Source organism: Pelodiscus sinensis, chromosome 14, assembly GCF_052426305.1.
Source record: "Pelodiscus sinensis isolate ZL-2025 chromosome 14, ASM5242630v1, whole genome shotgun sequence".
Taxonomy (NCBI): domain Eukaryota; kingdom Metazoa; phylum Chordata; order Testudines; family Trionychidae; genus Pelodiscus; species Pelodiscus sinensis.
The window spans coordinates 21,144,940-21,157,117 of record NC_143065.1 but is presented as its reverse complement, the minus strand read 5'-3'; the positions used below and the strand labels follow the sequence as shown (position 1 = coordinate 21,157,117).

At 43.0% G+C, this 12,178-nt stretch overlaps 1 protein-coding gene across 10 annotated transcripts in view; it reads right to left on the bottom strand.

Annotated features, from left to right (window-relative positions):
* MYO5A (myosin VA) overlaps window positions 1–12,178 on the bottom strand; it is a 186,419-nt gene that overhangs the window by 40,888 nt on the left and 133,353 nt on the right. For all 10 annotated transcript variants that reach the window (XM_075897261.2, XM_089782019.1, XM_089782021.1 and 7 more), the window contains exons 19-24: window positions 9,798–10,009; window positions 8,684–8,840; window positions 4,484–4,723; window positions 3,769–4,017; window positions 1,840–1,933; window positions 877–1,025 (exon numbers count right to left, since the gene is read on the bottom strand). In XM_075897261.2, the coding sequence (XP_075753376.2) occupies window positions 877–1,025; window positions 1,840–1,933; window positions 3,769–4,017; window positions 4,484–4,723; window positions 8,684–8,840; window positions 9,798–10,009 (1,101 nt within the window). The remainder of the gene's footprint in view (window positions 1–876; window positions 1,026–1,839; window positions 1,934–3,768; window positions 4,018–4,483; window positions 4,724–8,683; window positions 8,841–9,797; window positions 10,010–12,178) is intronic.

Here is a 12,178-nt window from a genome sequence, read left to right as displayed (position 1 = left end):
AATGGAAAGTGAGTAAACTTAGAATTACCGAATCTGAGAGGCTAGTAAAATGGGCAGAAGCATGTTTGAACACTCTGGTGTAAAAATGAGATCAATATTGATATAACTACAAGAGTAACAGTAAGGCTACGTCTAACACTGCGCAAGAGGGCACAATGTAGATGTAGCCTAAAGGTTTTAAAACTCCCACATAATATGAGATGCAAAGTCCTTCACAATCCACAAAAAATAGTTTAAAAATGTGTCAGAGCAGGGGATTTCATCCTCTTCTGAGCCCCCCGCCCCCACAACATACTATAAAAACCTCCAAGGCCCAGTAGGGAGCACTCAGGGCTCCTGGCTTTAATCACCAGGTGTGTGGGGGGACACCTCAACCCTTCAGTTGTAGGGGGGGCTTGGGTCCCTGTACTTTAGTAACTGAGTAGAAGGGGTGCTGGGCTCCAGGCAAGGATACTCAGGGTTTCTGACCAGCAGAGCTTCAGGGCTCTGGGTGGGGTAGGAGAGGAGCTGAGTTCTGCAGCCCCCTAAGAGAACTAGGGCTCAGGGTTTTATATCTGGAGGGAGCACCAGGGCTCAAGGCGCCCCAGGGTTCTGCTCCCAGTTGCACTCCCACACTTCAGCCTGGGAGCCCTGTGGCCCTTGAATCCAGCTTATGGGCCCCTAGTTGAGAACCACTGGGTTAGATGATGAAGTGTTTTGGTTGAGCAAAAGCAATCAGATTAAGAGCTAATATTTAAGGGGCAAATTCTGTTGTGGCAAACAATTCCCATGTACACAGATTTGTGAACAAACTCTGCCCCGACGTTATTTCACCAAGTTTTGCTAAAACACTGTCCACAAACAGCACATCATTTTGACATCTCTTAAACCACTTACCACCATCAGATTCACCTCATCCTTGAGGTCGTCATAGCGCTCCTCTAAGCGGCTGAACTCATTCAGCAGATTCTGATACCTTAGCCTCTCGTCATTCAGATCTAGCTCCAGCTGTTTCGTTTCCTCAACAAACTTCTTCTCTAGCGTCTCTGTCACCAAACAGATGATACCAAAGGGTGAACAAGATGCGCCCTGGATAGTGGAGCTGACAGGACTGTCTGGCCTCTGGGCAATGTATGTGCATGCTGGGGAGGGGGGTGGCTCAGTGCTCCCGAAAGGGGCAGGGCCTCAGGCAGAAGGGAAAGGGCTGGGGGAGGCAGCCCCATCTCCTCCCCCTCCCTTAGCTGGTCCTCAGAGTGTGTGGGCACGGGGCTATGGAGTGTACCACCCCACGTGCCGTTTGTGATTCTAAAGGGCCCAAGCCTCCAGCCACCACTGTTGCCTCAGTAGGAGTGGTGGTAGCCAGGAGCTCAGGGGGGAGGGATAGCTCATTGGTTTGAGCATTGGCCTGCTAAACCCAGGGTTGTGAGTTCAATCCTTGTGACAGGGATTTGGGGCAAAAATGTATCAGGGATGGTACTTAGTCCTGCTGTGAAGGCAGGGGACTGGACTTGATGACCTTTCAAGGTCCCTTCCAGTTCTAGGAGATAGGTAATCTCCATTAATTTAATTTAAAGTGACAGCACTGTAAAGTGCCAGTATAGGCTTGGCCTTAACAGTCAGAAATAATTTAATTTAATTTTTTTAAAAATATAGTTTGGTCATTCTTAACACACAAATTGTCAACTGTTGTATAGCATGTATGATCCTATAGTAGGACCTTCAAATTACATTCCAGAGGGAAATGTCGTTCTCAAACCACAGCACACTAGCCCAAGCTCAATATCAATGCCTGGATAGAGAGAGTCACTTTACAAAAGGAACAAACAAAGAATAAAAGAAATTGAATAGAACAAAACTGACCTGTTATCTCCTTGGCCTGATCATGGATGAGACGATTCAGCTCCTCTTTTTCCTTTTTCAGCAGCGTGTTTTGTTCTTTCAGTTCTGATACCAACTGTAAATGCAAGAGAAGGTTTGGCTGGGGAGAAGGGTTCCACTCACGGAAATCTGTTTAATTTGTGCACCTAAAGCTCAAAAGGGTCGAACTCCTCTGCATCCCTCTAGTAAGAGATCAAAAATTCCTGGTTTTAAACTGTCCTTCAGAGAGAAAAGATCAGTGAGCTAACCATGTCACCTTCACTTCTCAATTCACATCCCAATTGCACCCTCTCCCACATGCAGCCCACACTGAATTTTCAGGGAGAGGTGCCCAATGAATGTGAGAGCCCACAGTGCTTATACTATTTTTTTCCAGGAAACCCAGGTATGCCGTTTAAATTGCACTGCATCTAAAGATACATCAGTTCGAAAAAATTCAATGATTCCGCCCTATGCCTGGCGTTGGTGTGATCCAAGAGCTTGACTACAGACAGAAGTTGTATTGCTTTATCCATAATGGTATAGCCCAAGTGGTTCACACCTTCTAGTGTGCAAACGGTTATACCAAAATAAAAGACCTTTATACCAGCATGTCTGTATTCACAGTAGGAGCTGAGTTGCTATAACTGTATGGGTAATAAATGCTCCCCCTAACAGATATATTAATACCAATACAAAAACTGCATCTGCAGGCCAGGCCCTGTAGACATTTACTAGATCGCTCTACAGAAACTCTCTCTTTAACAAAGGACCCAAACATTTGAACACATTTAAGTGGAAAATTATTTCTTTTTTTTTCTTTTTTTCAAGTAACATGCTTTTAGTTTGACAGAGGCTGAGCTCCTTGCAGATTTCCAAAAAAGGGCAGGTAAGGAAGGAAGAGATGTGGAGTCATTGAGGGGAGACATTCAGCTCGAGGGCAGATCAAATCGCTATGTTTCTAGTTGTGAGGAGTGCTCCAATCAGCAGGCTTTCTAATAGGGATGTAAGTGGTTAACCAATAAGCCTCACCCTTACTGAGTAAGACTTACCAGTTCTGGTTAACCAGCAGGGGCTGGAGCAGCTTCCCACCCACCACAGGTAGGGGGCTACTCCAGCCCTGCAGGGGCTGCTCTGGCCAGCTGGCTGGAGCAGCCCCTGTCTGTGGTGGGCCTGGTCTGCCCCTTACCCCACCACAGGCAGGGACTACTCTGGCCAATTGGAGCAGCCCTTATCCATGGTGCCCTTCCCTGCTCCTCCCCTTTAATCAGTTAACTGGTTAAACATAGGGTATATCTACACTGCAAGCTGATTTTGGAAAAAGCTATTCTGGAAGATATCTTCTGGAATAGCTTACTTCAAAATAAAGCATCCACAGTACAGGAAAGCCTCAAAATTAGTCTGAGGCAGGTTCCCCTAATGTGGATGCATCTTCTTGATTTAGAACCCCAGGAGGCACGGGGTGGGAGAACAACTTAGAATGGCTCTGGAGAGGGGCTATTTCAACATAGCAGCAGTGGAGCATCCACACACCCTCTTGTGAAATAACTTTTTCAGAAGAGGTGTTATTCCTCGTGGAATGAGATTTACCAATGCTGGAAAAAGCCCTCTGTTATTCTGATTTTCTTTCAAAGTAACGCAATTGCTATGTGGACGCTAGTACTGTTTTTCCAGAATAACGACCATTATTCTGGAATAACAGTGTACTGTTGATGCACCCATAATGTTTAACTGGTTAGCCAATGAAACAGGATTTTACACCCTTACTTTCTAGACTACTCCACATGCTATACTCAACCTGAGAATAACAAGAGAAAAAGGATCGTTTTAATAGCTGTGCATCTTTAAGATCTCAGGAACAGCCAACCAATGGGGCTTTTGGAGACAGACCATTTCTAAAACTTAGGTATTTAGGAGGTAAGAAGTTCCCACCTGTTCTGTTTCTTGTTTGTATCTGTTTGACCATTCCTCAATTGTTATCTTCTCAGACTGAGTTTGGTGCAGCTCCTTTCGAAGCTTGGCGATCTCCTCTTGGAGTACGAGAACACGGTTGGTGGCATTCTTGGCCTCCTCCTCACTCATGCGAAGCCTTTCCACATCACTCCGCAATTTCTCGGTCTCCGTGGTGTATGTGGTTTCCAAGCTAGTTAGTTTCTCCAGTAGGGATTTGTAGTCTTTGTTCTGTGCAAAACACAATGCAGACATACCAACATTCAGCATAGTTTTGGGGTTTGTTGTAATGGGAACTTTAGTGCTGGTGAAAGGTGCTATACCGTCAGACTGAATCACTCTCTTTATCCACAGAACACTTGATGCTTGGGTCAGAACGATAGCAGCTTCCAAACCTTCATGTACCATGTTAAAATCAGACAAAGCCCATGCATGTCCAGCAACATACTTATTTTCCATTAAACACTGTGGAGGAAAAAAGTATGGAAATGGTATGGAATAGTACTTTATCTAATGATTCACACCTATACGGATCCACTCTCCCCTCTGTGGAAAGGGATATTTCTCCTGACTAAAGAAAACTGATTCCTTTTGAGGACAAATTCCATTTCCAATAATCACTGTGTTTTTCCAAGGATTACTCATAGTTCAAATAGAGAGGCAGGTGATGTGATCATTCACTCTTGGGGCATTTTACCTGCTCATCAATTTTACGCTGCAGTTGCATGATCTTGTTCTCCATCCCAATATTGAGTTTCTTGTAGCGTTCCACAGAGCGCGCCTCTATCTTCAACTTCTTTAGCTCCCTCCTGGCAATCATACGCCTGATGCAGCATTGCAGGTAAACGATTGCCCTCAAGCTCCGATGGTAGTGCACACGAGCCAGCCAGCCCCGCACACGCTTCTGAATAATAATGGCTTTATGCTCTCGAAGCATCTGGGTTTAAAAACAAGAACATTAGATGAAAAAGCCACACACTTTATTCATAGAAAACTAACATTCTGTAAGGAGAGATACGTAGGTTATAACTAGAGACACATCTGTTTGAACAGAGAAACTGCCAGTGAAGGGCAGCAGGAGAGGACCAGGGAATCAGTATAAATAAATAAAATACATACATAAACCTAAGGAGCAAGAGAAGATAGGGAAAGAAATGACAGAAAGCTAAAATGAAGGGAAAGAAATGGAAGGAAGGAACTGGAGACATTTATACTGATGCAAGATCCCTGTTAGTCACAGGGCTATAGAATACTTATGGAAAAAATTACAAATCCATCCCTGGACTTCTAGGGATGAACAGAATTTGCATGTAGTATACCCTTTCTTATGAGGTCTTTGAAGTCACTGGTACATGGACAGATGGACAAATATTGTTTACTCTCACCACAAATCTTCCATATATACACACACACAAATGTACCTCCTCTGCATTACAGCAGTTGGTGTAACTTATGAAGCTGAATTCTAATTTCTATTTGCACCCCCCTGCTTTTTATAAGTTATTCCCAGCTTGTAGAAATTTTTTAAAATGTTTTTCCATGCTTACTACTTGGCTAAAGGTCAAACAAAATCGGTGCAGATTTTCTGAGTTCTGCAAACATTAAGAAATGTTTTCCTTCCCATTTATCCCAGTCAGAAATTTTGCCCCAGAACAGAACAAATGAGAGTGAAAATTTCAAAACGTGGCTTGACAATCTTTAAAAATATGTTTTAAAAGTGCAGGTTTTCAGAAAAATGGTTCACAATTTAAGTTATCAATGTTTTACCAGCAATCTTGCACATTCAAACTAATTTTCTATTTACTTTTTGGACAGCTGATTTAAGAACACTTCAGTGATTTCCAAGAAGGTCCGCAATCTCACAAGATCAGTGTTTAGCTCCTGGGATGTTCCCACGGGTAACATGACTGTAGTCCTTCTAGGGCTTTAAAAACTATTGAATTCTACTGGTAGAACTAACAGAAACTTTTAACCTCTGCAAGCTGAATACTTTTTGTTTTTAAGGAGTTAAAACTGATTGCAGTCTGATGCCACTTTCAGGCTTTCACGCTCCTCCCGCCTCCGCCAGATGCGAGGCAGGGGAGGAACGTCTCAAGTGGCCTTCTGTCCGAGAAATACAAAAAATACCGGACATTTTATATGTCCAGTATTTTCTGGTTTGTTTGTTTGGGTTTTTTTTACCAGACAGAAGCCGCAAATACCGGGCCAATACCGGACACATGGTAACCCTAATTTGAATGTTGTTTTGCATGACCAGGGTATACTATGATATGTAAAATACAATTCCATTTTCATCTTATCTAACCTAAAAAAAGTAAGCCATATAAAAAACCCTTCCTAAAGTGCAACGTGTGTGTCATACATTATAGATATCAGATGTGGATCAAAATGGTCTGTAAGGAGAGTTTTTCAATTAATCGCAGTTTTTAAAAATTTAGTAGGATAACTACACAATCTCAGGACTGCAAACAACACCTCTGCTTCATTCTGCAGGATCATTTAATAAAATTCCTCCTTCATATCAGAGCATCTGTCTTACATTTATCATTTGTTCAATCTGTGAAGCCAGAATTTTATAAAAAATAATTTCTAATTGTGATTACTAAGGAGAAGAATTAACTATAATTGCAGAACCATCCTTAGATAGTTAGGCTTGACTGGCCCTTATGGTGATTTCAGAACTAAGTTGCTATGTCTAGTACAAGGGAATGTGACAGGTTTATAAAATGTTGCTGTTCTGTAGAAAAGGAAATGTATATAACAGTCACTCAGCCAATTTCAGGGATCTAGAATGGCTGACTTATCTGTTCTGCATATCCTAGGGATGCTTTTAGCCTATATGTTGATGTGATGTGCGTGTTTTATCAAGAAGTTCATTACTTTCTGAAGTTAACGTATAGTTGAAAAATATCTATCAAGCTATTAAAAGGCTTAATGTTTTAATATTCTTATATATGCTGGTGGTAAAAAACCTGGATTACAGTGCTCAGAATGCTAGCAGAAACAAATAGGTACAAATAAAACAAGGTTCACGATAAAGCAAATAAGACGTGTAACATGGCTGAGTGCAGTGGGAGAAATCTTACTTTCCTGGCATTTCTGGCTATTTTCACAACCTTCACATTAATGTTATGTTAGATCAGAAGTGGGCAAGACAGCCTCCGCGGGCTGGATCCAGCCCACTAAGCTGGTTGATCCGGCCCACAGCATCCCTGCCGCTCCTCCACCCCCGGCCAATTGAGACCTGGGGACGGGGGAGTGCTCGACGTCTCCTCCCCCAACAGAGGCACACAGCACCATAGGGAACCTCCAGCTGTTGAAAACAGCTGGTGGCTCTCTCTAGGTATTGCACACCCGTTGCAGGGTGGGGGTGCGGGGCAAAGACTTCATGTGCTCGCCTGCCCCCGGACCCTAATTGGCCTGGGGGTAGGGGAAGCACGCACGCAAAGTCTCCTCCCACCGTCAAGGGCATGCGGTGTCTAGAGGGAACTGCTAGCTGTTCAAAACAGCTGGCAGTTCTCTCTAGGCATCACGGTGGCGGGGAGCAGACTTCACATGCTCCCCCACTCCACACCAATCAGGATCTGTGGGCAGGGGAGCAAAGGAAATCTTCTGGCCCTTCCGGGGCAGCCTGGGGGCAATTCAGAAATTTGTGAAGTAGCCCCCAAAATTATTGCTCTCTCCTATATTAGATGGATATGCTACATGTGTGTGTGTGTGTGTGTATGGGTGTCTACATTTGCACACAAGTACGTATGCTCCCTCATACATTTTCTCTTTAGTACAGATCTAAAAATGTCAAGAAATTTCTACAGCCCAATTCTTTTGATCAATATAAGGCAAGCATTTCAAACACAAGCACTGGTAGAGTTTTGTGTTATACCATTTACATCTACTAACTTGAGAATAAGTTCAACTCTGTAGGAAACTTTTCAGTAAATGATGAGCTGACCTTCAAAAAATTCAACGCAAAACAATCTTTATGGGTAGAACTGCTGTGCAAAATGTTGTCTAACTCATAAAATGCCACTGTAATAATAATTCTGCTTCCAGCCCTCTCATGTTTAAAAGCAAAGCCTAATTTCTAAAATGAGGGCAGTTAATTTGCCATTAAACATATCATCATAATTAGGATAAAATTCGGTCACTCTCCCACACAACTGAGACCAGGACAAATAAATGAAAAAAGGGGAAGAAAAAAAGAAAACTAAGGCTTTAATCTTATAGTCTATCAGAGAACGGATCACTAACATCAAAATTAGCATCCTGAATTATCTTTTCGAGTTTGATAGAATCATAAATGATAAATTAAGAAGAGCTACTAAATCACGGGGCCCATGTGTGCATGCAAAATTAAGCTGGACTCATAATGACTGGTTGTGTGATCATTGTAGCCTATTATTCATATTTGCAGGTTAGAGGTGTGAAAGATTAACCGGTGAGGCTCACTGGTTCTGGTTAACTAGTGGGGGATAAAGCAATTCCCGACCCATCATAGGTAGGGCACTGGCCCAGTGTGCAGAGCAGCCTCTGTCAATGGCAGGCCTGGTGCCCTGCAGAAAGGGGCTTCTCCAGCTGGCCTGGAGAAGTCTCTGTCCATGGTGGGTCCAGGTGCCCCACAGGAAGGGGCAGGGCCACTCCTGCCCAGCTCAGCTGGAATGGTCACCCCCTTTAATTGGTTAATTGGTTAAACAATATGTTTAACCGGTGAACCAATTAAACAGGATTTTACATCCTTATTGCAGATACTTTGAGTGCATGCAGTGGCACAGAGTGTGTGCACTAAGGTATGACAATTTGTAAACAAACATTTAAGAGTACCATGGAAACACTACAGTAGGGGTTAGTCTGGAGGTGCCTGGAAATACAGCAATAGTGAAACTCTGGGTCTTCTTACCCTTTGGTATTGGTTCCTGGCCATGTACCCTCGTAAAAGTGACTGAAGCATAACAGTGGCAGCTTGCATGAGACGGTATCTTTTGCGAACCACACACATGCGCTGGAACTTCTGAATTATGATGGCAGCCCTGGTTCTTCTCAAGAACTTGGCATAGCTGACAAAGAAAAATGGTGGAAATGGAATTTACATGCATTATTTATAACCCCCAAATAACATTTTCCCAGTCTTCTGACTTTATCCTGTTTCTTAAGAGCTATGTTTTCTACATATTCTGCTCTAGATTACCTACAGTACCAACAATGGTAAAGTGTTTGTTTACTACTATAACTACACAGCAGCACGGGAAAAATTAAAAAAATTAACCCTTAGAGCCTTATGTAGTGATTACTCGCCTTCAGAAAATTGCACTGGGAAACTGATCCACTCTTCTCATTTTCTGATCATCTTCCCTCATTTTTTAAAGCGGCTTCCATCAATAAGCCTTCCCTAATTCATTCCCCAACAGAAACAGGTCCATCCTCAATTCTTATTCCTCCAGCATCCCAACTTCATTCCTTTCCTTTTCACTCCCACCTCACCTCTGCTATCTGCCTGCTTCTCTGCTCCAGCTGGTTCCCTCCCTACCCACATCTGCCATTTGCTCCCAGATAGCCTCTCTCTTCTTTGCTGCATCCTGGACTGAAGGGGTAGGTTCTCCACTAGTGGAGAGAGAGAGATCACATTAGGAGGGCAGTGGAAGTTGAGGGCAGTGGGAAGTTAACAACGTGTCATGGCAGGAAGAGGGCAAGTCAGGATTTAGTCTAAGCAAAAGTCCTGCCTCACCCCACCCACGGGCTGTCCTCCTCACTCTACTTTTCCTCTACTTCAACAAACATAGGCTGCTGTGAGGTGTTAGCCAGCTGGGAAATAGCTACTTCTTTCTGGAGGTCAAAACAAGCAGGTACTGCTCTTATAAAAATGCACATTCTTGTTCACTTTCTTCACTACACTGAAAAAGTCAGTCCTGCTGATCAGCACAGGAAGGAGACAGAAGATGCTCTCACAGTTAAATGACCTAGTTAAAGGAATGTGAACTGACATAAGAGCAAGTTTCTTCAAGTGTGCTACTTACCATCGAGCCTGGTACCCTCGGACATATCTCTGAATGGTGATGGCTGCTTTCCTCATGCGCAGGTACTTCTTCCGCATCAGCCATCCTCGGATCGTCTTCTGGATGCGGATGCAAGCAGCTCTCAGCTTATCTGCTCTTATTTTTTCCAGATAGGCTACTTGACCAGCCCGAAAAAATATTTTTGTTTTACCAAACTGATACTTATCCTGGTCCTATTTTCAGAGGAAATATATGATCAGTAACAGAATTAAACAACAGTGGATTAAAAAAAAAGACACAAAGGCTGTCAGTGAACACACAAAGGCTTTTTCTGTGTAAAGCAGACTCAGTAAAGAGATAAAACTCACCATTTAGTATTTCAGCTAAATCTGTACCTACATTAACTAAGGAAGCAGGATTTTTTTTACCTCTATTATGTTCTGTGCATAAATTTTTTGGAGTTAACAGGATTAGGGAAGTGGTGGAATCTTAAGCAACGTGAGGGTTGATTATAACTTTTCTCTATCATGAGATATTATCTGAACCAGAAAAAAAGTTATCTTTTTAAATGTTTCAAAGAACCGAAGACTGATATTTCTTCTGCCAAACATGGCTTATATTTAAGGTGCTTTTGGTTTTTATTGAAAAATCCCTAGGTTTAACAAAAGCTAATATTTTCTCTTTTCAAAAAACTGATTTTTACCCAAACTTTGGACCACTCAGGTACATGAAAATACTGATTATATTGAGAAAAATCAATACATTAGAGAGACTGGTATGTTAATAAGTTAGTCTACGAGTAAATGTGGCCATGTCTACACTACAGATAAGATTGAAGCCATCGCAATCAATCTTCCAGGGTTCGAATTAGAGGGTCTAGTGAAGACACACTAAACTGAACTGAGCAAGCACTCACGCCGGTACCCGGTAGTCCTGATTCTACGAGGAGTATGCTCCCTTCGACTTCCCACAGTGTGGACAGCGCCAAAATTCGAGGTAAGATACTTCAACATAAGCTATGCAATTAACATAGCTGAAGGTGCATATCTTGATTCAAACTTATCTCCTAGTGTAGACTAGGCCTATGAGACTAAAGGTAATTTGGAATACACAACATATACACATACGCAGGTATGTGTAATACAATTAATGTACAGCTCCCAAAATAAACCACAACTTAAGAACCCATTGCTTTTAACTTTTAATACTCTTAACTTTCTCTATTTGTTACTTTCTTCTGTCCTCCCAGCCCTCAATATTAAACTCAGTATTTATCCATAAAACTAGAAAATTAATTTTTAAAATGATTTTATCCATTTTCCAAATATTTGTAATAAACACTAATACAGAAGCCAAACCCAAAGGCCTTTGTTTAAAAGTCAGTATTTGAAATGAGAATTAAAATAACTACTTTTAAACTGATATCTGACCTTCCTCAACAGTCAGTCTTAAGCTACATTAGGGTACGTCTACACTACAACGTTAATTTGAACTAACTTAGTTCGAATTAGTTAATTCGAACTAAGCTAATTCGAACTAACGGATCCAGACTAAAAAACTAGTTCGAATTAGCGTTTTGCTAATTCGAACTAGCATGTCCACATTAAGTGGACCCTGAACCAGGCTTAAGGATGGCTGGAAGCAGTGCTGGCAGGGCATCAGAGGAGGACTTAGAGCGTGGAGATGCTGTCTCAGGCTAGCCGAGGGCTGTGCTTAAAGGGTCCCGACCCCCACCCCGGACAGACAGTTCTCAGGGGTGTCCCGCTTGCAAAGTAGTCCTGGCTTGGATTGCCCGGACTACCCACACTGGGCACATCACAGCACTCGGCCATCAGACCGGCTGCACTTGCCGCAGGCTGCCATCTGGGGAGAGGGGGCAACTGGGGGGCTGCAGGAGAGCTTCCACCCCCAGAAGCCCGCAGAGCCAGCCCAGTCCTCCCCATCGGGGGCGTGTACCCCATTCCTCCCTCACCTCCTTCCACTTACCCTTCCCTAGCCCCTCTTCTTGATGTACAAAATAAAGGACAATTGTGTTAAAAAATGGAATCTGTCTTTATTGAACAAAACTGGGGGAGACTGGGAAAAGGAGGGTGGGAGAGGGGAGGGCAACTAAAATGATCAGGGGTTGGGAACAGGTCCCATATGAAGAGAGGCTAAAGAGACTGGGACTTTTCAGCTTAGAAAAGAGGAGACGGAGGGGGGACAGGATAGAGGTCTCTAAAATCAGGAGTTGGGTGGAGAGGGTGCATACAGAAAAGTTCTTCATTAGTTCCCATAAAGAAGGACTAGAGGACACCAAAGGAAAGGAATGGGTAGCAGGCTTCAAACTAGTAACAGAAAGTTGTTCTTCACAAAGCATAGAGTCAACCTGTGGAACTCCTTGCTGCAGGAGGCTGTGAAGG